A 27,633-nucleotide genomic window follows, 5' to 3' on the forward strand; every position below is an offset into this window, starting at 1 on the left:
TCATGACATCGCTTTTCAATGTTTCTGTGACTACCAGGACCGTGTGGTATAAAAGAGAATCAGAAGGCAGGCAAGGCTACCCGGCGGACAGAACGACGGACACACGAGAATAATTCAAACTTCTCAGAGCCTCACTAGGGCACTTGTGAATGTCCTGTAGCCTTGGTGGACAGAAGCGTGATGGACAATGTGAGCTGAAAAAGCAGCCGTTAAATGTATTCCTGGAACAATAACTGTTATCCGAACCCTCGGCATATTTCGAATAGACGTACACGAAAAACAATGAAATGAAGCTCCCTAACGCAACTGATTTCCACGCCCGTTTTAAGTTCATATGCTCGTAACGCCTTTATAAGGTGAATTACCGCCCAACACAAAATGCAGACAGTTCGTTCTCAGTCTGTCTAGGGGCTTTATTTTCCGAGAGAGATGGGGAAGGAGGCTTTCTGGTACCTGTATAGCACGAACAAGCGAACATTTACCTGAAAGGCCTTTTTAATGTTACCTAGCTGTAGGACTAGTAAGTAAAAAGAGCTTTGGGGGGAGGGGGACACGTTGCTTAAAATCATTTTCTCATAGCTCTTTGTAGAAACGCTTCCGAAAGTGTCACGCTAGTTCTCAAACCGAGACAATCAGAATACAACAGAACATATTGAAACATAAAGGTGCTTATTGTTTCAAAGTTTATTGAAATTAATTTAGTTAAGCCTCTATTCTAAAACGTCGAGCATCAGTGATATATGGCAGTAGTAGTTGTTCTACCATCATCTTGATCTTTTTCTATCAACATAAGGCCAAAGCTAACATTTAAATATGAAGTTTTTTCACGTTGCATCACTGCAACAAAAATGCACTAAATCCCATTATTATTTTTTTGCATGATGAATAATGGCACCCTCTTCTTTTAAGTCTACGCCTGTCTGGCAGTAAAAAAAATGGGTTATTCCCGTTTCCTGCAAAACCCGCTTGTGGAAAGAAGATGCCTCATTATCACTAGTCTAGGCACGCGCCTCTTTTTGTGATGTTATCTTTTTCCTCAGACACATTTAGAGTGCCTATGCGGCGAATATATTAGGAAGCCACAGAGTACTAAGGCAATTGAGCATCTATGATTGATTGATTGATTGATTGATTGATTGATTGATTGATTGATTGATTGATTGATTGATTGATTGAAAACTTTATTGAGTGCATGGGAATTCTCGGAGTTGTGGGTGGTCCACCTATTCCGGAAGCCCAGTGGCCTGCGAACCCGTCCTCGTTGTCAGTCGGGGTCCTCGCTTTGCAGAATGGCCTCCCACTGCTCCAAATTGGGATTAGGAAGTTTATCAATAAAGGGATTTAAATTTCATGCCCACACCATGTGAAAAGTCGTAGCTATTTCTCCACAGTGTGGTAACTCTGGTGTGTAAAGTGAGGGGTACCATTGGTGGAGTTTAAAAGCTGTAACGAGAGTGTCTGTTTGTAGCCGGCGGAGGGTGTGTTCTTCCGCCTTGTCTAGAATTTTGTGAGGTGCGGGGTATGTCTATCTGGCCTGTCTGTAGGCCTGCAGGTGTTCAGCAAAGGTGATTATGGACTGTGTAATATGCTCTTTTTCCTCGTCGGCTAAGGGGGGATCCCGGTGTAAGAGAGCTCGGGCGTGCCGGTGGGTGGCGTCATTCCCTCCCATGTTTTCCATGTGTCCCGGAAACCATATGATTGAGGCCCGATTAGGAGGGTGTTTTGCTAATAGTGTAAGACATGATTGATAAATTAGTCCGCTGGTAATATTCCTGCACGAATTTTGGCATTCTGTGAGTACAATAGCGTTTGGGTTGGTAGCTAGCGCTAGTGCAATGGCTGCCTCCTCTGCGTGAGTGGGGTTGGACGTGCGGACTGATGCGCTGTTGATTAATTTGCCCTCGTGATTCGTTACAACGATGGTCATCCGCCCTTTAAATGCACTGGCTGCATCCACGTAGAGCGTGTCGGGGTGGCCATCCCATTTCTTGCGAAGGCTTTCGGCTCTGGCGTTTCTTCGCTCCGCGTTAAATTTCGGATGCATGATTTTGGTTATTTGATGGACATAGATGTTCTTGCGGATTGATAAAGGACGTTCCGTCCCTTGGTCCACTTTGTAGGGTACTTTGAGGCGTATATTGTTAAGAAGGGTTTGGCCTGTTCGAGTGATGGCCAGGCGGTTGAGCTGTGGCAGTCGTTGCGCCTCCCCCATTTCCTTGAGTGTGTTCTGGATGCCGAGAGACATGAGGTGCGATGTTGGTGTGGTCTTCGGCAGACCCAGTGCCGTTTTATAGGCCGCCCGTATTAGTGACTCTAGCTTTGCGATTTCTTGCGAGGTGAGGTGGAGGTAGGCAGTCCCGTACATTATTCATGAGGCAAAAAAAGCTTGTACAAGGCGAATTGCGTCCCTTTCTTTTAAGCCGTGGTGCTTGTTGCAAATGCGGCTGAGCATCCTGGTTATCTTCTGCGTGGTTGTTGCGAGTTTTTTGACGGTCGTGGTGTTTTTGTGGCCTTTTGGTATGTACTGGACAAGGATTTTAATTTCGGGTAGCTTGGGAATTTGGTGTCGATCGATGTTAATTGAGATGTTTTGGGCTAGAGGTTGCCTTGGGTTCTCTAGTATAGGCAACCTGCAATGGAGTTTGTTGAGACATGTGGCGCCAACTGGCGGCTGACGGGAGATAATACTGAGGCGGCGCAGAAATTGACGCTGTGTATGTTGCGGCTGCTGTATTCCTTTTGCGTTCGCGTTTTGTTATCCCAGTTAGTGTAATTTATTTTTATTTTATTTATTTATTTACATGATACTGCAGACCTCTTTGGTCCAAGCAGGATAGGCAAAATTAGTGTTAAGAAGAAATAACAAAGAAACGGAGAAATTTTTGCGTGTCATGCACAGATACACTTTTACAAATAACCTGGAAGCATGAATTGGTACAGATGGCCATTTTGATTATGTCGATATCAAAAAAAAAGAAAAAGAAAAAAAAAACGATAATAACTCTCTCAGAGGTCAAAAACATTGCAAACAACCAGACAAAAACTCTCTCAGTGGTCAAAAACATTGCCAATGGCATCCCTGAATTTTTCACAAGTGAAAGCCTCCCCAGGTAGTACATTCCAGTCCCCGATAGTTCGTGGAAAAAAAAGGAGAATTTGTGATTGTTGGTTCTGGCGAACTGGGGAGTTAAGCTATAATTGTGTGTGTGTTGTTTTTCGAGTGAGGGATGGTGTGACATAAAGTGTTGCCGATGTTCCGAGCTTTCCATGAATTAAGGAGTGTAAAAATTCTAATCTTGCTATCTTTCGTCGGGTACACAGCTGTTCTATTTGGTTCGTTTCCATAAGGAAAGATGGAGAATCAGAATTTCGGTATTTGTTATAGATGAAGCATACGGCTCACCTTTGAACTTTTTCTACCCGCGCGATGTCTTTTTTCGTGTGAGGGTCCCACACCACGGCAGCGTACTCGAGTTTTGGCCGAATAATATATTCATAAGCTAATTTTTTTACGTTACTTGGTGCACCTTTCAACTTGTGTCTTAAATAACCCAGATTTTTCATTCCAGATGAAGTTATATAGGAAATGTGATCACTCCATGTTAGCTGGTCATTAATTATTACACCTAAATACTTGCATTTATTTACTTTAGTCACATGTATATTTTAAGGGTGTAGACAAAGTCCAGAGGCATCGTCTTTCTCGTAATACACATAAATACAGTTTTCTCAAGGTTCAGTTACATTCCCCATTGGTTACACCAACACGCAACATCATTTAAAGCTGTATTAAGCAGGGTTTGATCTAAACCAGAGCGAATTTCTTTTAATAGCATACAATCATCAGCAAAAAGATTAATTTTAACATTTTCATCAATAAAAGAGACCAAATCATTTATATAAATCAAAAACAATAAAGGACCCAACACACTCCCTTGCGGAACACCGGAGGTAACATCAACTGGGGGGGAACCGAATCCGTCAATCTACACATACTGTGTTCTCTGTTTTAAGTAAGCAGAAATCCATTTGATGAATGGTGCAGGCACTCCAATTGTATTAAGCTTCGGAAGTAGTTTATTATGCGGAACCTTATCGAAAGCCTTGCTAAAATCGAGGTATATGACGTCAACTTGTCCGGATTTATCCAGTATTTCGTTAAAGGTGTGAATGGCTGTAATTAATTGCGTGACAGTTGAAAATTTCTTTCTGAAGCCATGCTGACATGAACTAAGAGCTGAATTTGAATTTATAATCTCCGTTATATGATTCGCTATTACATGCTCGATGAGTTTGCAGGAATTGGAAGTTAACGAGATTGGACAGTAGGTACAACTCTGGCCGTGAGCCAGTCAGGGGGTAATGAAACAGACAACAATGATTCATGAAATATTTTCACAAGGAAATGAGCTAGAGATTCTGCATAACGCCTTAAATATTGATTGGGTATACCATCAGGGCAAACGAACTCTTAGGGTCGAGTCTAAGGAGCATCTCCACAACCCCCTCATGAGAGAACAACACAACATTTCCGCTTGAATCGCATATATCGTTCACATTAACATTTTCATGACAGTTAGTGGAAAACACCTAATGAAAATAAGAATTAAAATGTACCGCCATTTCTTCTGGAAATGTGATGGCATTGCCATGCACAACTATTTTCTGCATAGGCTCCCTGCAGTCCCGGATGTGGTTAAAAAACTTGCTTGGATTTTTTTTTTATGAGCTGTGGGAGACTCTCAGTAAAGTAACGCTGCCTGGCAGACCGGATGCTAGCAGATAATTCTTGCTTCAGTGTTTCTATGGTACCAGATTTTGGAGACGTATTTCTTTTTAGGCGCTTGATTTTTCTTTTTAAATGGATAATATCTCGGCTGATCCAAGTATTTATCTTCTTCAAGCGTATCTTTTTGTTTGGGATAAAATTGACAATGCAGTGCTGACAGTGTTCCTTAAATTTTGCCCACATTTCTGAAACATGCTTTACTGAGAACTTTTCGAACGCTAGTTCTAAGTCATCGAGCGTTGACTCATCCCTTGCATTTGAATAGTATTTTATGATTTCGTGTTTGATTGCTTTCTTTTGACGACTTTTCGACAGAGGGAAAGATACAACAATTATCTTATGGTCAGATATTCCTTCGTGCACTGTGGTGGAGGAATTAGAAAAAAAAATTATTTATGAACACGAGGTCTAGAATAGAGCTGGAAGACCCGCGTACCCTAGTTCGTTCCATGACGACCTGTTTCAGATTATGGACAAACATTATATCACAAAGAACGTCCGAGTCATGTGTGGATCCAAAATTTTCATTGCGCCAATCAATGCCAGGGATATTGAAGTCACCTGCAAGGATTATGTTTTTCTTTCCAAACAAATGCAGATGGTCGTGCAGCTTGCGCAGATAACCCATATCAGAATTTGGAGGCCTATATAATGCGCCTAGAATAAAAGTGTGGTCATGGTAGGTTATCTTCAGAAACAGGCTTTCATGGTTTTCAATCTGGTCTAAAGGTGCAGCCACAATGTTCCGTTTCAGTAGTACAGCGACACCTCCGCCACGTGAGCCTCGATCACGTCTGAAAACCGAGTACGAAGGAGGAAAGATAGAGCCATCACTAAGATCATGGTGTAACCAGGTCTCAGTTATGACGGCCACCTGCGGACTGTGCGTAAGTAAAGCTATTTCAAGTGCTTCAGTTTTATTAACTATGCTCTGGGCATTCGTATTTAGAATGATGAACTGAGAAGGACGGTGACATTCCGAGGTATTGCGTCAGTCTGAGGCCTCAGAGCCCGGTGGAGGACGTGAATAAAGCTGAATCCGTTCGCTTGTAGTATCATTCCATATGTAAGCCTTAATATCAACTGTCAGTTTGTCATTTACGAGTTTTACTTTGCGACCATTTTTTCGCTCTGTTTTGGTAGATTCCCATAGTAGCTTACGCTTTCTTAAGGTTTCTTTAAAATAGTCATTCTTGATGAAATATTTTGACCCCTTTAATTTGCTCATGTTTGCAAATACATTTTGCTTCTCTACGTAGTCCTGGAAATAAATAATTACCGGGCGATCTTTATCGCTCTTTTTTCAAAGCCTGTGATTACGAGCCACAGAGGATGTTTGCACACCCAACTTTGCCTGAAATATATCGATGAAAACTTTATCTTTGAGGCTTTTTTCATTTTCATTTTCGTCTTCAGGAATTCCATGCACAATCAGATTGGAGTGACGGCTACGGTCTTGGATATCAGTAACCTTCCTTCGTTGCACGTCAAATGACTGGTATATGGATTTCACGTGCTGTTCGATAGGCGTTATCCGGTCTATACTGATTGCGAAATTGGCGACACTCTGTTCACCTCGCTCGAGTCTGGCAGACAGAGTTAAGGGATATGTCCAGTTTATTTTGGAATTTTTTTAGATCGCACAGATCCTTTTGGATTTGAATTAGCGTTTCTATGATTTTATCGAACATGTCTTGAACGTTGGGACCCGGATTGGTTTCTATGTCTCCACTCAGAAGAAGTTTGCATACGAAAAAGTACTCATACGATATGGAACCACATCGCTTTGGGCACGGTAGGACCAATAACATCGGATCGTCACCGCGGTAAGAATAGCAACCAACCTGTACAAACAAGAGAGGTGGCATGTTCATGAGCCAGGTCCTTTCGCGGTCCGCCGTGCCCAGTGAAGGCGAAGCGGTGAAGCTCTTTCTTTATAGTTGCAGCAGATGGTGACCTCACACCCCAACCAACGTGGCCGGCAGGGGGATAGCTGAGTCTTGGTGCGTCATGTTCACAGACGGAGAAGATAGTTGATAGCGGCGGCAATGGTTCTCTGCTGCATGCATCGAAGTTTATGCCGGCGAAACCGAAGAACAGGGCTTGTACAAACAGGATTTGTGGCAAGTTCAGAGACAGGTCCTTTCGCGGTCCGCCGTGCCCAGTGAAGGCGAAGCAGTGAAGCTCTTTCTTTATAGTTGCAGCAGATGGTGACCTCACACCCCAACCAACGTGGCCGGCAGGGGGATAGCTGAGTCTTGGTGCGTCATGTTCACAGACGGAGAAGATAGTTGATAGCGGCGGCAATGGTTCTCTGCTGCATGCATCGAAGTTTATGCCGGTGAAACCGAAGAACAGGGCCTGTACAAACAAGAGAGGTGGCATGTTCAGACTCAGGTACTTGCGCGGTCCGCCGTGCCCAGTCTCATTTAGTGGCTTCAATGGTCTCGTGCGATACTTCGACTACTACGGATGTGAACAAGAATAAAAATAAGCGCTGGGGCGACGAGAAAGAATGCGACAATCTCGAAAGAAGCCTAAGCGCACCGCTTGCTGGGAGAACCTGAGGAGAATGATGAGAGAAGTGTATAGTGGCTGTGAGAGAGTAATGTAACTGAAATTCGTTTTGTTATGAATCTAATGGCGTACAGACGCCAAGGGGCTAAAATATGGCGATTGCAAGTTGAGCGAAGGAAACGGTATAAACTTCTGACTTTGGGAGTCGCATGCTGGTTTGGGCACTCTCCTCAGTACACGCTCCGCGCTGTAAAATATGGGGTGCACTGGTATATGCTGTGCAAGATCGAGTAGCATTGCCCTTTTAAAGGACGTAACGTCCAGGAAAGCAGCACAGTCGCGCAGCCGCAGCATTGAATTCCAGCCGCGTTTCATCGGAGGCGAAATAAAGAAAAAATGCTCGTGGATCTGTGAACCGGATTTCTAATGCGGTGTCTATTCGGAACCACGAAGCCAACATATGTTCAAAACTTTCAATCACAGATTTAAATACGCATATTTATCTGTAAATTAGTTCCTAAGATGCTGAAAATGTCGAAATGGCGGAGTGTGGCGGCCCGTGATACTGTGTACGCGAAGTATGGAACTTTGTTCTATCGTTCCGCGCCAAACATTTCTTGCACCGACTGCTCAAGCTGCTGAAGAGTTTCTTCTCCCAGACGATAGACCGTTCCATCATTAGTAGCAACAGTAAAAAATCCCAACTCCAACGACCCCATTTACGGAAGCTTAGCCGTTGAGTGCCAGCCTTGCCCAACGGCTTTCCCCAAGCTTGAGGTACGGAGGTACAAAATGCATGCCAGTTGTTGTTGTTAAGAGCTTTAGTTTTCCAACGATGTAGGAGGCCCCCTATTCCCCGCCTCCGCCACGCTGGCCTATTGGACGGAGGCCTGAGCCTCCACGACTAAATGCCAGGTTTCGTTCATGACGCACGCTACAACCGCACAGTGCTTGCAATCGCCACGACATCCGTACCGCGTACCCCGCGATGCCTCCTGTAACCTCCACAGCACTGTCGAAACGTGCCCCACGAAGCAAATGTTTGTCATGGTATTAAACTGTGAAGCGAAACCGCGAGGAAATTATTCTGCTGTAATCAAACAGCAAGAACAAAAAAAGAAGTAACGGCGATCGATCTCTCCTCAGGTTCTCTCTGCACTTTCAATGTTTGGGTATGAGGTGTGAACGCAATAGGTAAATGAAAAGCTACGTTTACAACATTTTTGATTATTTCAATGATTTCTAATTCATCATCGCATATCCGACTGATGCCCGGAGACGATGAATTTCGTCAGAAAAAAAAAATATCCGTCTACTCACGCGAAGCTCAAAGTTGCGCGCGCGGGTGTTCCGTCGCGAGCGGCGCGCACTTCCTGGTGACATCACACCGTTTTCGTTTTAAACATGATCATTCTCGCACAGGCGGTGTCATTTTGCCAGTATTGGTTTTCGGAAGTGGCTCTGAAGACATTAAACTACCTTAAAACCACAGAAAATGAGAGCCGAGATGCTTCCCGCCGTACAACGCGAACGCAACCCGACCGCGCCGGCCGCCTCAGAGTACTGGGCGCCGCCGTTGGCGGCGCTTAACGCTGCACTCCACTAGCGCCGCCTGGCCACTGCAGGTTGCCTATGAGCAGTTTCGACTTTTCTGGAGCGCATTGTAGACCTAGATGTTTTGCGTACTGGTCGACCATGTCGGCTGCAGCCTGAAGACATTGTTTCACCCTTGCGTCGTTCCCAGTGGGGCACCAGATCGTAATGTCATCTGCGTAGATGGCGTGTTGTATGCCTTCAATTTTTTGAAGCTGGAATGGCAGGTCCTCCATCGCCAGGTTGAATAGCAAGGGTGACAGTACCGCCCCCTGTGGGGTTTCTCGCGGGCCAAGTGTGATGGGCTCTGATAGGAAGGATCCCACATTGAGGATGGCCTGTCTCGGTGTAAGGAAATATTTGATGTAGTTGTAGGTCTTGGGACCGCAGTTGACATGTGCTAGGCCGCGCAGGATGCTGGAGTGGAAGATGTCAAATGCGCCTTTTAAATCAAGTGGCAAAATGGCCTTGGTTTGGGTTTTTAGAGGTTTCTCGAGAAGGTATTTGTATATGTATAGCACAACGCTTGCGTTGACAGATGCGGCAGGAATCTGAACTGCTTTGGCGGCAGCAGGTTGTTGCTCTCCAAGTACCGGGTAAGCCGGGTGATGATGACCCTTTCAAAGAGTTTTCCCAAGCAGAAACTTGGGGAAATAGGGCGGAGGTTGTCTAATAGCAAGGGTTTGTTGTGTTTTGGTATGAAACGTATGTCGGCCATCTTCCAGGCTCTCTTAAATTGTGCGAGGTTATACTTGCAAAGAACATTTTTGCAGGTTAGTTCATTTATTTCTAAAACTGACTTACCGTGCAGGCAGACAAATAAAGGAAGGAACTAAGCGCTCTGTTCTGTCACTTGGTTCTCTCCTGGGTTTATGTGTGCACTGTAAACCAATTTTTTGCAGAACATTTCAATTTTGCATCTAGTCTCAGCGACGACACAGAGCGCGAAATGTATAACGCTATACTTGAGCTTCATGCTTTATGTCAACTATCATCATCATCAGCCTTACTATACCCACTGCAGGGCGAAGGCCTCTCCCATATTCCTCCAATTAACCCGGTCCTGTGCTAGCTGCATCCACTTGACCCCTGCGAACTTCTTAACCTCATCTGCCCACCTAACTTTCCGCCGCCTCCTGCTACGCTTTCCTTCCCTTGGAATCTAATTTGTTCCCTAAGCGACCATCGGTTATCCTCTCTTCGCACTACATGTCGCGCCCATTCCAATTTCTTCTTCTTGATTTTCATTAGAATGTCAGTGACTTGAGTTATTTCTCTGACCCACTATGCACGCCTCCTACCTCTGAATGTTATCTCTATCTACCATTTTCGTTCCATAGCCCTTTGTGTTGTCCTCAACTTAAACAGAACCCTCTTTCGCCTGAACGTTCCAGGCCTACAGGTAAGTACAGGTAAGTTGCAACTGATGTATACTTTCCTCTTGAGCAATACCGGTAAGCTGCTAGTCATAATCAACAATGTAACCGTTAAATTATCTTATCCGGAGGTATAATCAGATATATGGCTGCGTGGGCATTCGTGTTACAGCCAACAACGTGCACTGTAATGTGGAAACGCAAAAGGATTCAAAGAAAAGAAATTCCGTTTACGGCACCTTTAGAAGGCTGGAAAACTTGGCGGGCTTGGATGGTCTGCTGGCCAGATTGTGTGAGCACATTGAACTCTTTTTCAATAAACTGCAGGTTCGGAGAAGAAAGCACCACACGGCCAGTGCTTGTCCATGGGCCGCTTTGTGGCTTTATGCGGGGCACTTTGCCATCATGACAGAATCGCCGCACACCCCGCAACTATAAAAAATACATGAAATTTAAAAGTCACGAAGAATTTTCAAATTTAGCACCGGCTGTATAAAGAATAATATGTAGCCAGCAAATATTTATAACAGATGAAGAATCATACTTGTTTCTAGTGTGCACAAATGCACCCGGAGATGTTTAAATTTATTGCGTCTAAAAACGCTTAAGTTAGCCCATCTACAAAAAATTCAGAGAACACTAATCTACTGTGAAGAAATGCGTAAGACGGCGTTGTTGCTGCAGACGATATATCGCGCGCCCCTTGTAGAGATTTCACACTGCTCAGATTATGATAGCAGCTGCGTCGTTGACCACATTGTGCATCAAGCTGCGCAGTAATCCCCACGTGGCCTAATTTTGCACTACATCAGGGCACGCCGACAACGTTTTTGTACCAGCGGACTCTTCTCCTAACGCTCCTCTACATTCTGCGCTACCAGCTCTCCATGACGTAACCTAAAACCCCTTGATACTTTGAAAGTTACGCCAACGATTGAACTTTGCCGCCGCCGCGCTACCTCCTCGCCTCCTCCTCGCCCCTTGCGCGCCCCTTCGCTGAAGGCCGGCTCTCCGCCCGATTTCCTGAGCGACGATTGGTCTCCCTGCCGTTGCCATTGGAAACCGACGCGCGTCCGGCGTTTTCCTTGTGTTTTCTTTTTCCTTCGCGCCATTTTTCCCCCAGTCTGTGCGAGCGAATATTGCGCGCTGTGCTTTTATTGCAGCGTGCAAGCTCTATGCCGTGCTGTTGCGCGTACAACTGCAGCAAGCGACCTGAAGATGGTTATGCGGTATTCATGATATCTCAAGGCAAGCGTGACGGCTTGCGCACGAGTCAATGGATTCACAAGATTAGTCGAAAGACGTTTATTCCTAGAAACAACAGAGTTGTTTACGACGTCGAGTGCCTTTCTCACTCCCCGTAATAACGCGTCACCTGACGCTGCGTTTTTTATTCCTGCTTGCTGCTCAATATTTTTGCGGCGGCAGCATGTTCATTGTATAAAAATAAGGTTGTCCTCTGAAGCATGCTGAATATTCTACGAGGCTCCAAGGCTCCATCATTTAACACGCTTCGACTTCTGTACAGTGAGAAACAGGGCGCTATAATCTGCTTTTTGCTGTCAGAAATAACTGGAAAATTACAGTCTCTCGATTGCATTTGTCGCGATTATGCTAGGATCCCTGGCCTCCTTCACTAAAAATCAAAATTCGGGCTTGTAGAGGAGCTAGCCTTTCGAGCTTTTACTTGTAGTGTGCGTCGGTTACTCGGGAGCATTGAATGCTGGCCCTGAAAAACTCTTTGGCAAGTAAACCCGAGGTATTGCGGGTAATCTGCACTAGTTAGGTCGTATGGCATTTTTTTTTTCAATTCTTGAATGTGTCTTGCCATGCTTCGACGCACGCGTGGGTTAAAAAATATGCGTTCGTTTTATCAGGGATACGGCCAATGTGCAGGGGGTGTTCACATGATCACACACGCTTCACTTTGACCATGACTACAAGGCGTTGGCAGGTTACCTTCGCTTTGAAAGCTGGAGCTCTAAAAGCGCGATTCCGCGTATTCATTTATTGCGAGAAAAGTTATCCCATCGATGTCAAATCAGCCAGAATCATTGCATCAATTTTCTGTATTTACGAAACTTAAACAATCAATGATGATTATAGTTATTATGTAAAAATAGGGGAACATTTTGCGAGCAACAATTCCTAACACTGTAACATATTACTCATTTCAATTGTATGCAAGATTTTTTTTTTCACCTAGCCTGAGTAATTATCTCATCGCTCTATGTTCTAGCTACATTTCACTGAAGACCAGTTTCAGCCGCCAATATTACACGAACTCGAAAAAAAAAAACAGACCAAACGCAGTTCCATCAATTTTCTCTCACCGACCTGTCCTGAAGTAAAGGAAGCCTCCTCGACAGAGACATGAACCTCGCGCTGATAGTAGTCAGTTATTTCTGTGGCTTGCTCTTTTCTCACCTCCATTTATGAGAAAACAAGAAAGTATAAGAATTAAAAGTCAATGTATAGTTGTCTCGTCAGATATTATGAGATAATAGAGATATGACTGACAACGTAAGCCAATGAAAATTGAAGTATATCAATGGGTCATGGGACGGCATCAGATTAAATAGTGATGGTTATGAATAGTGATAGGTAATGATGGTGACTGTTACGGATAATAATAGTAAATTATAGTAATAGGCCCGGATAGTGAGATGATAGTGTTCGTTGCGGATAGTGACAGTTACGATAGGTCTCTGGCATTAGTAGATATAGTGATAGATAGGATAGCGATAGTTAATGAATTGGCAGTTATATGCTTTCTCATTTCCGCACGTTGAAGACCTATGTGCACCTTGTAATTTTTTTATTTGATTGTTGCGTTCAATGAAATCAAGCTCTTTTACACAGCGCATGAGACCACAGCATGCTTGCCCCAGAACTTCAGTGTATCGGCAATAGGGCCCACCACTTCTCCCAGTGTACCCTGCTGTCTTTTAACCACACGCGAAGTCAGTGAGGGGCCACGTACTCATAAAATTATTTAATTCCTCCATCAGCATCATATCAAGACTGCCGTGTCAAAACTGTTCCTTGCCTCGAAGCAGCAAGGAACAGCTCAAAATTTGATTTTATACAAAATTAACTAATGAACGCAGATTATCGCGGATCGCTAACTAGCACAGTGCCATTACACTTGGCCTAAGCTTTCCAACGGTATACGGTTCGGTGTTGCAGCTAAAATTTAGATTTTAATTGCAATTTACTAACTATAAATTAATTTGGCCCAGTAATTGATTGAAATACATGTACAATTAACCAATAATCCAATCTCATGGTTGATCACGTGACATATACTATGCTTAGAGAGATAGCTTGACAGTAGCGAAATAGACTAAGTCCTGCTTTAACCTTCTCTAATCTTGAAGCTCAAAGCACCAGCCCGGATCGTTTTCTGAAGTTTTACCGCGGTGACAGATTTCACGCTCTAAAAAAAAACAAACATAAAGTCAGAGGCAGTACTAGATTAAGTGCACAAAGTAAAACCTTATCATGAGACTTAAAAAGTGTCTGTAGCACAGAACTCGCCTGAAAGCTTTGTTTATCAGCATTCCCCATTCAAACAGTTCTAAGAAGAAAGCAATCAATTCATGAACTTTACTATAGGCATTCTCAATGCTTTTCTCGCAATTTTTCAAAAATTTTGTGCACTCCTGGAGCGCAGACCTGGCCCAAAAGCTCGCGCTTCACTCACTGCTGCGGCCGGCCGGCGGGCGTCAGGGGGAAAAAGCGTGTCGTGCGCAGCGCTCGCCGCCGCCGCGCGAGGAGAATCGAGGAGGAAAGCGCGGCGCGGAGGAGAGTGTCGCTACTTTCAAATTATCAAGGGACTTTAAGGCGGGGTCCCACGGTGGCCATCTTGGAATTAGTTCAAATTCTGCCACCAGGCTACGCCACTGATTCAGGACTGAGAAAGTGCCTATCGGCCTTGCCCCCAGTTGGCCGAGGGGCCCAACCATTGCTTTGTAGAGAAGCTTTCTTTTGTTGGAGGGTGGGTTTTCAAAGCCCCATTCTTCTCCCAGCCGTGCGCAGGGGGAAGCGTTCACCTGTTCTTAGCTTGACTACTGCGGATAGCAGGACTGCGGGGTGCAAGCTTGCCTTACCACGGCTGAACTTGAGCGGCGACGCGGACCGCCGCCGCTCGATTCGGCCATGACCGAATGTGCGTAACGTAAATGAAAAGTACCACCTCGTTTTGTTGTTCACTGTTCTGGATAGAGTGGAAGCTTGAGCGAGTTGATGATACATCGTCGATATATGTTCAGGATAGCTCAAGTCTATACCAAAAATAGAAAGGTGCGATATGATGGAAGATATTTATGTGGCCTTTGTATACTATACTTTGACTCACAAAAGATTTGCACCACTGCTAAAGGCAGGGGCTCCCTGGCCCATTCAAATGCGCACTGTAATAAGTAATTGTGCTCCGACGCACCCCTCGAATCGGCAAGGGCGACAGTGGGAGCACAATTGCCTATTATAGGTGGTGTGGATAGTGGTTATTCAAACAAAAGGAAGGAAAAGAGTGCTGCCGGCCCCTTCAACTGCTATCTAAAATCTGAAGCGCCCAAGCTGCAGCCGGCGGGAAAGCAAAATGATGGGGAGAGGAAAGCGAGGGGAAGTGCAGAGGGGAGCTATAACAAGAAATTACAGGGGGAGCTTTGTACATTAGTTACAAAGTACAAAAACAAAAAGGGAAACGCGTTTGCCTCGCTCGCGCGCAAGTGTCCAAGTGCTCTTGGTCCATGGCGCCCCGGCCTTTCACAGTACTAAAAACATTTTGTGAGACGAAGTATACATCTTAGGTGGTTTCGTCATGAACTCTGGCTGAAATCGACCCCTGTATTGTCTTTCCTTTGATACCCATCTTTTGAGCTGTTATCGCTTTTGAAGTTATGGCATTTATAGTAGGATATTCTTGCGAGCTCTCTGGTGCAGAACTACTTTTATCAAACGTTATTGCACATAATAAAATTGCAATAAAGTCGGTTTCAATCAACAGTAATCATTTTCTTTTTTCTTTTTTTTTTTTTTAGTTCGGGCTTTTCTAACCATAGAAACTGACGTTGGTAACCTAATGAGCTGAGAAAAGGGCGATGGCCAATTTCATTTTACCTTAGAGAGGACAGTCGGCATTGCGAAATAGGTGTGAAATACCTACCAAAAGGGTAAGCACCACGCAGCTGCCGCAATGCATTCAGGCTAAATTTGGGGGAAATGAATTGGAGAGGGGAGGGTAGCAGACAGTTATGAGGCAACGTCGCCAGTAGAAGCGGGTTAGTTTCGCAAGCGCGTTAGACCGCTCCTTCTCGACCCTTCCCCTTTGAATCTCCTCTGTACTCTTCATTGGTTAGATGTACGTCTTTGCTGCATTGCGAATCCAGTGTACTTTCTATATATTTATTTACTTATTTATTTATTCACTACCAGCATCACCTGCTTTCATAACAAGCATAGAACGGCAATCACTCGTGCTAACCACGGTAAAATGCATAACTGGCTGCCACTGAGGCATTCTTTGGAGTGAAAGGATTCGTTTCTGTGGTTGTATGTGCAACAAAAGAATAATGCAAGACGCCCTTCGGTTACTTACTGCCCCTATAATTTGTCCCGACATGTACTTCCTCGCGCTGCCCTGATGTGGCCATTTGGCGTGCTGAACAGCTTTCTTTCTTTTTTTTTTTTTTAGAGCCCAGCTCTTTGGCGCCCGTTCCTGCGTTTCGCGTCGCCGTCTGCGTTGTCCCTCGTAACCAGCTCCGCAGCCAGGGCAGCGCACGCTCCTGCCACCATTCGCCGCTGCGTGTCCCCCCCCCCCCCCCCCTACCTTTTTCCTTTGTGGCGGCGACGGTGTTTTCCGGTGTAAGTGGATCGCGGTGCATACATCCTAAGCCGAAACGCAGAGCCACGTTGACTTGACTCGCTAGCGGCGTCAGCGGCATCAGTCAGTCGCTGCTATCTCTTCGCTGCGCAACGCTCCTACAGGTCCATACGCTGCATTACGCGAACTCCTGATCCACAAAGCTTCCTTCATGACAGTCAAGAACTGTTAGTGGAGTGTTTCTTGAAGAAATACGTGTGAAAAATAAAATAAAAAGGTTGTCTTTGCCTCAATCTATCGAAAAGCTGGAACAGCCAATGAGATATGCTCAAATTTCGCATTAGGAAGTAACGTAATCGTCGGTAATTTTTCTGTTGTAATAAAAGTAGAAAAAAAAAAAACGCGCGCGCTGATATATGTGGGTGTGCGTACTTTCCTTTTCATAACGCGCTGACCGCTTTCTTTTTTCCCTGGTGGGGGTGGGGGGGGGGGGGGGGGTGGAGGCATTTCCATTGAAACACACGAGGCTATATAGTGTTGACGGTAAGCTAACCGCCCCTCCCCCTCCCCCATTTTTGTTTTTATTTAGAATAGCAGCTTGGGCGTGTTGCTTATGCATCTTGAGGTGACAGCGCGGAACGTGGACGGGAGCACAAGGTCAGAAGACAACACAGCGAATAGATTGATGTTTTAGATTGAGCTCCTTGTGCTATATACAGCAACATGAGCAGGTGGGCTGAAGGCGAATGCACCAGCGCTGGTAGTAAGCGTACATTGGTAATGGTAATCCAGCTACAATAACTACCGCGAGCTCTAGTTTCAAGTCAGTCTGCGCTCTTGTTGCGACATTTTTAGCTATAAGGTGCGTTGAGAAAGCGGACTGCCATACTAGCAGCACTCGAGAGCGTGAGTGCAACATATTTCTGAAATATATTCAAAATATATGTAATGCCTCCCTGAGGGGTAATGTAAATAAAATAAATAAATAAACATATTCTGAGCAATAAGACGACCAGAAAAGTGCGACATCACGAGCAGTTATCTAAATATGCGCCGCTTTGCAACTAGCACATGTGTTTCTTGACAATGATTTCATAATTTGAAATTTGCCAGCCCCGGAATTCTTTTGACATGTCTGGGGATCGTACAATAAGATGCCCTTTTTGGTTCGTCTGCGGTTCCAATGAAGAAGGGGGGGGGGGGGGGGGGGATCGCCCCATTTAGACAAGTACTGGCGAACCTACACCGTTTGCAAACATTGTCCCCACGAATGTGTGAAGGGTTTGTTTCATCATTGATGGAAAAAAGAAAAACAGCCCGAGGAAACAGTACGGAAAATCGAAGAACTGACAAACATGGCTGTCAATCCTCACATTCCTTCTGTAGGTAAACCCTCGTAACTGCCATAAATAAAGCGGGTACTCCAAAGCACTTTCCATGCGCCGCGACGTCAACGCCGCCGTCACGGCAGGCGTCGCAAAAGGGGAATGCACCTGCATGTTCGTGGTGCTGGCTCGCTCCCCCTCTCGCGCGGACTGAGAAAATTTGAAAACCGTGAAGAAAACTATTCTGTGAAGAAAAGAAGCAGGGGGAGCTAAGTGGACTTCAGGACGAGAAGAACGGAGTAGGGGACAGCCGCGCGGTCCCAACCCCTCGCTAGTTTTCGACGCGTGTAGCACGCGCCAGATATCTGGCAGGGACAGATCACAGCATCAGAGCTCGCGATGCACGCATGCGCAGACCGGCTTTGGCTGACGCGTGCGACGACGTTAGCGCGGCAGTGCATGACGCATGTGTGTTTGGAGTCGGGGCTTATGTATTCCAGTAGTTCCCTTCGCCCCACGCCACTTCTACCCCCAACATGACGCAATTTTGGATGTACTTTGGGGAAGTGGTATGCCGTTATACTTTCTTCAATAGCCACACTGAGAGAAAAAAACTTGACGAATGCTAAGCAGCACAGGCATCGGAATGTATTCATTTTCATGTTATACAAAACATTTTCCCAGTGCATGCCCAGATTATTTTGGTCAATTTTGGTCAATCTAGTCTGAATTTACTAGGTTTTGTAGGCTTGCAAAAAGCGGCTATGAGCTTTAGGCACACTGTCTCTCTGCAATGCTGTTTCTTGGGCTAGTTGGTGGAGTTTGCTCATTTTGACAAAGCGCAAAAAAGAGGCAGGGATGGTCGAGAGACATGGGACAAAGCGCTTTGCCTGTCCCTCGTGCATGTATATTTTTAGCCCTTGCCCAAAATGACCAGTCCCTGTCCTTCTCTCTTCCTCTATCATGAGATAAATCATGGTGGCAATTCGTTGACCTCACCCCAATGTTTTGTTGTTTCACTATGCCATGCAGCGTTTCAGCAGGATTAGAGTTGAACAATGGCAGAGCTGGTTCAGGGCCCCTTGTTGCACCTAACCCTTATCCTCCTTTTTTTGTCCACACAAGAACTCCTTAGAATGACTTTCCAATCAGTCGGCTGAAGTATGCTCGCGAACGCTCAAGATGCAAGTTGATAGACCCTTGAAGCAATTTCTCTAAACCAAGAAAATGGCAGATGCTGCGAATATTTATGCAGTTTCTTCTCCGGCGATGCTGTTTCAAGTCATTTTGTTTTTTGGACATTATGTTTCCATTCCCTCCCATTTATTTCCGATTTTATCATTGCAAAGGAGTGGAAATTTGTTTTCCTATCACTAAAAAAAAAAAAGTTGTCTGCAAGGCGTGGTCGCCATTTTTTATCTGTGCACAGCAAAAATGGGTGATGTTCGCTACACGTGGGAACGAAGCTATAGCGATAACTCGGCGCGGTCAACTGTGGGTTTCACCGCAAGGTCTCGACATACAGCTGTCTACATCGAATTGACGTGGTATTGTTATCAAAAATCATTTCGAAACGGATTGAACAGGTTCAGCCCAGTTCGTGAATGCACCTTCGTGCAAGACTCAGGCTCCTATCTCCTGAGGGAAGCAACAACTGCTGCCTTGGTAGATATTGCCGCGTGTCTTCTGCGTGTTTGCTTGGAATTGCTTTCGCACTGCTAGCTGTGCTACTATGCTTATATTTCTGAATCTTTTTGAGTAAGACCACGTGGCTCCTTGATGCTACTACTAGCGTTAGTCTTTCGTTTTATTTTCTTTTACTGCTTTGCATGTTTGTTATCGGAAATGCTTTCAGTAAAAAAAGAAAAATGCCGCTGGTGACTTCGACGTCAAAACTGCGCGCCGAATCAGACTGTCATGTGATTTCCGCTCCACATCATCGTCGCATATTTCATTTCGGTGGTGTCAATCGATATTCAGCCATTCGGAGGCAAAAATTCTGAGCCTCCTCTACTTACTTTACTAAAACTAACTGACGTGTTCGAAGGTGTGAAGAAAACGATGTCCTATGTCAAAACCAAACGCGACGTTTATTTACTTTATTTTTTCCGGTACAAAACCGGAATGAGGTGCAAGAAACACCCAAAAAGTTTGGAATTTCACTGCGATGACTAATCGGGGATGACCATGTGCGCTTGTAAAGGGAGGCTGTCATTGTGCTAATAAATACGTTCGATTTTTTTCATTGCGGCAATCTAAAAACAGTGGCGATGTGCGTGTGCCGCGATGGATATCAGTACTCTATTCTGCACGACCGCCCGATACAGACACGCGCTTCATTCCGTCAACCCACCACATGCACTAAATGTCCGCGAAAGCGTTTACGGTGCATTGCATAATAATAACAATAACAATAATAATAATAATAATAATAATAATAATAATAATAATAATAATAATAATAATAATAATAATAATAATAATAATAATAATAATAATAATAATAATAATAATAATAATAATAATAATAATAAAACAGACCCCTGGCCTTGAAACATGAATCCACGGCTTCGAGGCTTACTATTTTGAGCATAGCGTAGACGCACAGAGAAGTAGAGAGTGCCGGCTGTGCACGCGCATTAGCCCTACTTGGCCCCACTAATGCCACTGTGTGTGCGCCGAAGGAATCCGGTAATTCGGTTTACATGTAGGCAAGCACTTTTCTCTTGTCACAGTGAAATGCGCCCAGCTGCCCTCTCGGCGTCACTTTGTTTATGTTACGCTGTCTGCAGTCGAAACTTCTCTCTTTCCACGCAGCGTAGTGTGGTGAACTGTCCCACCTTTGCGAAGATGTTCATACACGCTTCGTAAGTGACCAAATACAATTAGACAGACGTACAACGGCTGTTACGTTTCATTACGGTGATTATCGGTGATGACGTCTGGTTTTTGATTATCTATGAGCACATATTTGTAATGTTTATAAGCATGAAAAGCACTGAACCAAAACAGTGTACATTCTCATTTCAGCTAACGCTCGACATTCGGTTCAGCAGCGTCGAATTCCTTCGTTTCTTCTTTTTTTCATCTGTACTCCGTATGCGACGTCGTCCTTTTGCAGTTGTATTTCTTGTAGCGGCTGCGAAGCTACATTCAAAACGGTGCTTTCCGAGAGGACAGCTGCACCTAAGCACACGTGTGCCACTGAAAGCTCTAGGGAACAGAGCACGCACCAACGGAGATGTGAAGGAGACAACCAGTCGATACCGCCGGCCGAAACTATTTATTTTGGTCTACTGTCCTATTCCTTTTTCGACCAATATTTGAGAGTCGCATGACGCACATAGCATCTAAACGGTGGATCATACGCGTGGTATGCCAGCTGGCGTATCGTGGTGTCATGTGCGAGCATTTTGCCAGCACACCATGCAGCATAACGTGGCGATATCCGTAGCACTCGCTGTCAAACACATAATGTCTACATTTTTGCGAGAAATACCACTGGACCAACTGCGCGCACGGATGAAGAACCTCGTCCAAGCAACCTGCAATCTGTCAAGGCATGTCTTAATTTTGATAAATTTGCACTTTTGTCGCCAGCCGAAAAGCAAGCCCGATACATGTAAATTTACCGGAAGATTCTGCGCATTCTGTTTGGATTTTGCTAGCCGTGTCACTTGCTATCCGAGCCTGAAGCGCCTGGCGAAATACGAATGCGTGAGGGAAAAGTACAGGGCCAGAAGCATATTCAGAAAAGCACAAAATAGCGCAAAGCCCCTCAGCGATTGGGCGTGAAGGTTAGCGGCTTAGCACTGCAGGCGAGCGTCCACTGTTCGCACACAATGCAGGGGTGCAAAGGGTGATGCGGTGACCATGTGCAGGCTCTTCGTGCGAGCGAATATCCCCCGCATAAACCACAGTGTATGCGCGCAAAACATGTGCACGCACGTAGTGTGCGTGTCATGTCTTGTCACCTAAAAAAAGCTTTCACTCCGTGGTCCTTCCCTAATGAACTGTTTGTGTTTCCACTTTGAGTAGATGCGTCTCCTTGTGCTAGGAACCAGCGGTGTCTCGCACCATGTTCTCAATCGAGTGGTGCCTCCAGGTATCCATTCATTCCTTTCACTCCACTGACACTCCCTGCTTTCCTCTATATCATGAATTGTAGCCTCTGCATCAGGTGAGAGAGTTGTCGAAATTCTTCCTCTATGGGATGTTTGAAACCGGATCTGCTGCAGAAAGGAGTTGTTTCGACAGGCAATGAATTTTTGAAAAGTGTGACACTCGCCTCACAAACAGCAATGCAAATAGCAACAAGCAAGACACTTCACAGCACAAAAGTAGTATAGGTGGGTTGCTGAAACCTAGAAGTCAGCAGAGCAAAACCCCTTCACCATGGCAGCCAAACCTGTTTTGAGGGCAGAAGTTGGGTGCAGCGCAGAATACTTCTATGTCCAGCCTGATGTCATGCGCGAACGTGTTGAGCAGAATTCCTTCACTATTGAGAGCCTGGAGGAGGTAGGGGCAGGGGAGGTGTTATGAATGGCACTCACAAACGGAGGGGTTCTTAATCCCATAATTGCGACAAGAAGAGAGGTGCAGGAAATGTACGTGGCCATTATTACCAGTCTCCTGCACTGCACCTGTTTTGTGCCCCCAAAACAGGTTTGGCCGCCATGGTGAAGGGGTTTTTGCACTGCAGAGAAGCTGACTTCTAGGTTTCTTGACTAGCTTCAGTACTTTGAAGGAGTGTAGTCACGCGCGCCTCTCGTGGCAATTGAATGAACTCACACTTTTGCTGCTTTTACCTAGATGGCGCTAGCAGTGAAAAACCTTTAATGACCGAATACAGGTGCAAATACTAATTATCACCATGGTTTGTGCTTCTTATTTTAACTTTATTTTACAGTAATACAATATTAAAAAAAAGCCAACTCAAACAAGGCTCACGTTGTTGAGTATGACGGCCTTCTCCATTGAATGTCGTGTACGAAAAATTGATTATATTTGAAGGCTCAGTATAATCGTGCTAATTGTATAAAGCGCAATTTGCGATCAGGGTTCACAAATAACGACTATTCTAGTTTCGCCATGCATGATTCCTAGGCTGTAGAATGAGCGGTTTTTCTGGTCAAGCTATGCGATGTGAGGCAGTATTGCGGAAATCTTCAAATTGGAAAGGTAATTAAAAACGAACTAGAGAATAAATTTCGATGAAACTTCGTACACTCAACTATTATAATGTGCGCCCGAAGTGGTAAAAATTTTACTGCTGTGCACGTAGATAAAGCGCAGATATTCGTGCCCAAAATAGCCAAACTTTACCATGTTTAAAAGGCTGCCGATCAAAGACTGATTAAATTAAAACTAATTACGCTTCAGGTTTCATAATATAAGTACCCATTCTATGTGTAGGCCAAAGGAAACTGTTCTAAGTGCAGCAGTTTCTTCAGCGAACTAATCCGAAGTAGGGTATATCAACGACGCTAGCGAATTTGTCATCTGCAAAACCACCTCTCATGCAGTTGATAACGTTGACACACTAAAGCAGCGCACATCATTTGACAGAGAGTATATTAAGCTTTCGAATGATGCCTACATTGTGATGTTCGAAAAAGAACAACGCGCAGAATGCTCACGCAAACATTGCCTAAAATGGCACATTCGCGCTGCCGGAGTGGGACCCCCGCCTTAACGTAACCGAGCTAGGGGCGCGCCATAGCGGCGCAGGCGGCGGTCACCATGGAAAGGTCGTCGAGCTGACGTCATCACATACCCGCCTCCATTTATGCTTTTGCTTGCTCCTCCCAGCCCTCTTTTGCCCTAATTATATTTCTTTTAGTTACCTTCACTCGTTATTCACTTTTGATTGACTTCGAACATTGATTAGCACTTTTTCCATCTGACGTCGAAATACACGTCTTCTTCCAGGCGTCACGTCTGTTTGGACGTCAATATTAGCTCGCATGGCTATTTGGAGGTCTGATTGTTTTTTATCTATAATTAAGTAACAACTCTAATTTCACCATGGGATTTCTCTGCCGAGATTCTTTGGTCCTTCTTCAATTGTTCTTTTCGTCTAACTCTTTTCAGTTCAATGCGATCGTAAGCTCCTCGATCATAGCCACTTAATGCGTAGGCATTAAAAGCATTTGAAATTCAGGGGATCTTAACAAATGGACACTGAAAACATATGGTAGATGCGATTTCTAATATTACGAAAAGAAAAGAATCAGCGAAATTTTACTTAAGGCACCTTAGCTTCGTGACCTGCCGCGAGACGTAATCCAAGCGAAAGCAACGCTCTGCGATAGGTAGAACATGTTTCGAGCTGTGTTGCCTAAACTGCGCACGGTAAATCACTGAAGACAATTTATATTAATCCAGCGTTTCAGGACTGTTCTGTTGGCTCTTCAGAATAGTCCTACGGCAGAAAAAGTTGACAGCTCTGCTTTTATGAAATCCTCGAAAATAGAGAGTCCTCTAATTTCATCGTTGCCTCCATAGTACTATTGCCGTGCAGCTTCTAAATATCTGATGCTTGCGATGTTATTTTATTTACTTACACAAAATATCGTCACGATTGATAGCATTAATGGTAGGTTTATTTCCAGATATTCGGTTTGCAAAAGACAAATTTTATCTTCGAAAGGGTAAGTTGTATCAGGCGGGCAGAGCACGGTGCCGACCATCGAGGTTCCATTGATAGGCTACGCAGTCATCGTGAGAATAAATAAAATGCGAAATCGTCGGTGAAATGTTGGATCTCAGGAGACACATATAAAGGGATATGATTTAAAAGGCTAAAGGACGCATTACAGTTGGCGACACTTAAATTAGAACCTGGAAAAGAGAAAACCTTCAATCCAAAAGCAAGGCGGTGGATATGAAACTATGCTTATTTAGATATTAACCATTTAGAGGTACCTTGTGAAAAGAATTACAGAAATCAAGAAACGTGCAGTCGATTTGAATACCACATCAACAGAAGAATGAAGATCATATATGAATCCTGCAAGCTACATTTTGCATGTGCAGTATTTAAGGAAGCCGCGTTGCTACTGATAAAAGTGATTCTTTCTTAACAGTTAAGAATCTCCGAATGAGTCATGCGTTCATGGAGTTCTTAAACTGTCTGACTAAATACATAGATTGGTATTTAAAGATGATGCACGAGGCCAGAGTTGAAATCTGACGCAACCTTAGCTATCCTCTAATTGCGTGGACACAAACCGAAAGTAAGACTGTGAAACAAAAAGCCGACAAAATGCAGTGGATTCCTTCCCATAAATACGTTAACATTTCTTAAGGTCATGAAGATCAGGAGCTGATGCTCCAAACTGCCGTAGTTAACTACGAAACAGGAGTAGCTAAGGAGTTCGGGCGTTGAATATAGAAATTATTTATAGTAACAGAAACTAAAGAGACCTATCCTGGGTAAAAGTTGATATGAATGCTTTATGGAAGGTTGGTAACATTCGATACTGGAACACTGACTCCCTCAGCATTGGGTCAGGATTGCTCGACAGTTTTACTTGCTCCAGAAGCTCGATGGTTGGAAGATAATAATGACAGGTCATGGATGAAGGCGTGGCTGTGAACAGATTCTAGCATCGCTTATTATCTCTTATCGCATGTTTTCGAGCGTTGCCAGGCATTGGCATAACCTTTTTTCGGCCTCTCTGTAAAGGAACTTGCTTTTGTTGAGGCAACTCAGGTCCCTATTAAACCAATCTGCTGTCAGTGAGGAGCACACTGATGATGTGGGTGAACATGTCAAAGAAAGCACCATGTATATTACTAATCAGATTTCACTTCACCACTACTCTATTGTTGCAAATATAGATATAGATGATAGTTTTCATCAAAAACCATCAATTCAGCTTTTTTTATCTTATAAGCTACACTCTTCAGCAGCTGGTTCGTTTGTCCCGAGTTGCTATATTTATGGGGTACGAAGTTCAGCTTACCCGTTTTACAGAATAGCCGTAAAGAGCTGTTAAGAGCGTGCTATTCCAACACATGTAAGGATTATTTCTTACGTTAATATCGGGAACGATGGAAAAAGTGGCAGAACGACGGGCTGGTCAATGAATAAGTTGCTGTTGTGAGGAGAAGACTGCTGGAAAGCTTGAGCTTCGGTATCACTACTTGCAGCAGTTCGCGAGGGCTAAGTAATTGCTGGGAGTTACACATCGTGAGCTTAGGTCGAAAATTGGATAATATGGTTGATAACCTTTTAATAGTATTAACTTAAAAATAGAAGTGTAGTGAACTACGAGCGCATTTCAATAAGGCGATGAAGAGAGCGACGAAAGGCCGCTGCGCTGCTCGAGCTCGCTGGTGTATGCCTAGGCTAGCTGTGTTCTTTTGTTTGTTTGTTTTTGTTTTTTTGCGAAGTTTATTGCCTCAGAGCATAAAAGGAATGTTATGATGGATGAAGGGTGTGGTCCAATAAATGAAAAAAGGTTGGCTGTTTCCAGTACGATCTACCTGGTTTAGTTAGATGCTTCTGCGCCGACTTTAAGTTGTGCACTGCCGAATGCAGCGAACATTTGTATTTCGACAACCAGCGAGCATGTTTACAACTAACACCGCCGCCAAGTTGCTTAGTTCTTTTGCGGGCGCAAGCCAGCTCATAAGATAGCTGATTTCAGTGCTATTACTCCTGTCTTCTGTTTTGTGCCTGCAGCATTGTCACCAGCACGTAATAACATACTTCAACAGCTGGACATATCTCAAAGTTTTCTTAATAGGACCTCGTTATACTCAGACGTCTACCAGCAATTCGTTGATATTGAAGGTTCTATTTCACAGTGCCTCTTTATAAACTCTGGTGTCCTGCAAGAAAGCATGATAGGTCCTCTTAATTAATTTGTGAACAACGTGGCAACCTCTTCATACTGAAGAGTGAGTATTTTTTTGGGAACGAGTGCCGGCCCTTCAAGGCTTATAGACATAAAATTGATAAAGGACTTCAAAATGATAGTATGTTTTCGGTTACTAAAATGTGTTAATGGTCCAAAATAAAGTTAGCCTAATGAAGCTGTATTTGTTATTAATGCGCAAATATTAGGTGGGTATGTCGACAGGTTCGTGTCATCACGAGTTTGTTAGCACGATTACGTTCGAAAAAGACAAGTTATAAGGAAAAGAATGGTTGCATTAGATAGAGGAATAAAATCTCTCCGGGGAAAAAACATAATTGTGCATGAAGGATAATTAGGCATTTAGAGCCAATTTTGGTGATCGTACGTCGAAATTGCCAACCGGAGTAATGGTGACGTCCAAGTGATCAGGTGATACCTCACTTCCGGTCACGTGACCTCTGCGGTCGTTGTAATAGTGACGTAGTTATGTCGATGTCGGCATCTACGTCATGGCATGACGTCGCAAGACCGGAAGTGGACGTGTTTCGACATGAATGAGCCGAACAATGGAGTGAAAGTGATCAGAAAGTGTGTTAAATGTTGTTTATTCGAAAGAAAACGAAAACGTTTTGAGAGCGCTACATAATCTGGCGTGGAGAAATGCGAAAGCCTGAGGGTTGCTGCTGCACGCTTAACAATCAATGGAAGATGTTCAGAGTACCGCAAAGGTGCCCGCAGGCGCCATTTCCCTTCCATACCGCCGGAAGTGGCCGCTGTCTGTACGGCGAGTGGCCGCTTTGGTATGTTTGTAGCATGTTTCTAAGGTCAGCAAAACAGGCTAGCACGTCTATTCAGAACAGTGTGAACAGTGATTTTGTGGTCGCTAACATTAATAGCGTGGCCAGCAATCGATGGGGCAAAAATAAGTGCAGGTCGCCAGAGCTCGCAAATCCACGGCCGCCTAGATCCCCTCGGGTTCTATGCGCAGCAGCGTTACAACATTATAAAGTGGCTGTGTGAAATAACGTGTCTGCGAAGATCTCAGAGACATGCGTATATATATCCACCCTCTCTCCCATATTGACCGCTCGCCTATTTCTTTCGTTTCCAGTCAGTTGCGGTCATCCAAGTCATCGTTTGGAGTATTAGTGGTTTCGGAGTCATGATGAATCATGCCTAGCCCTCGTAGTCATTACGACTCATAGCTAAGTATCTTTAAAAATGATTTCCAATCAGTTGCAGTAATTTCAAGTCATCGTTTGACATATTGGTCACTTCGTAATCATCAAGAGTCATGCTTAGCCATTGTAGTCATCATACTCATAGCCAAGCATAT

At 44.4% G+C, this 27,633-nt stretch overlaps 1 protein-coding gene across 1 annotated transcript in view; it reads right to left on the reverse strand.

Annotated features, from left to right (window-relative positions):
- LOC146177690 (uncharacterized) overlaps window positions 1-27,633 on the reverse strand; it is a 104,053-nt gene that overhangs the window by 52,543 nt on the left and 23,877 nt on the right. The window contains exon 4 of the mRNA XM_084580533.1: window positions 10,515-10,707. Coding sequence (XP_084436659.1) covers window positions 10,515-10,707 — 193 coding nt within the window. The remainder of the gene's footprint in view (window positions 1-10,514; window positions 10,708-27,633) is intronic.

The sequence above is a fragment of the Amblyomma maculatum genome, chromosome 10 (assembly GCF_055883805.1).
Source record: "Amblyomma maculatum isolate TAMU_Amacu chromosome 10, ASM5588380v1, whole genome shotgun sequence".
In the NCBI taxonomy this organism is placed as follows: Eukaryota; Metazoa; Arthropoda; class Arachnida; order Ixodida; family Ixodidae; genus Amblyomma; species Amblyomma maculatum.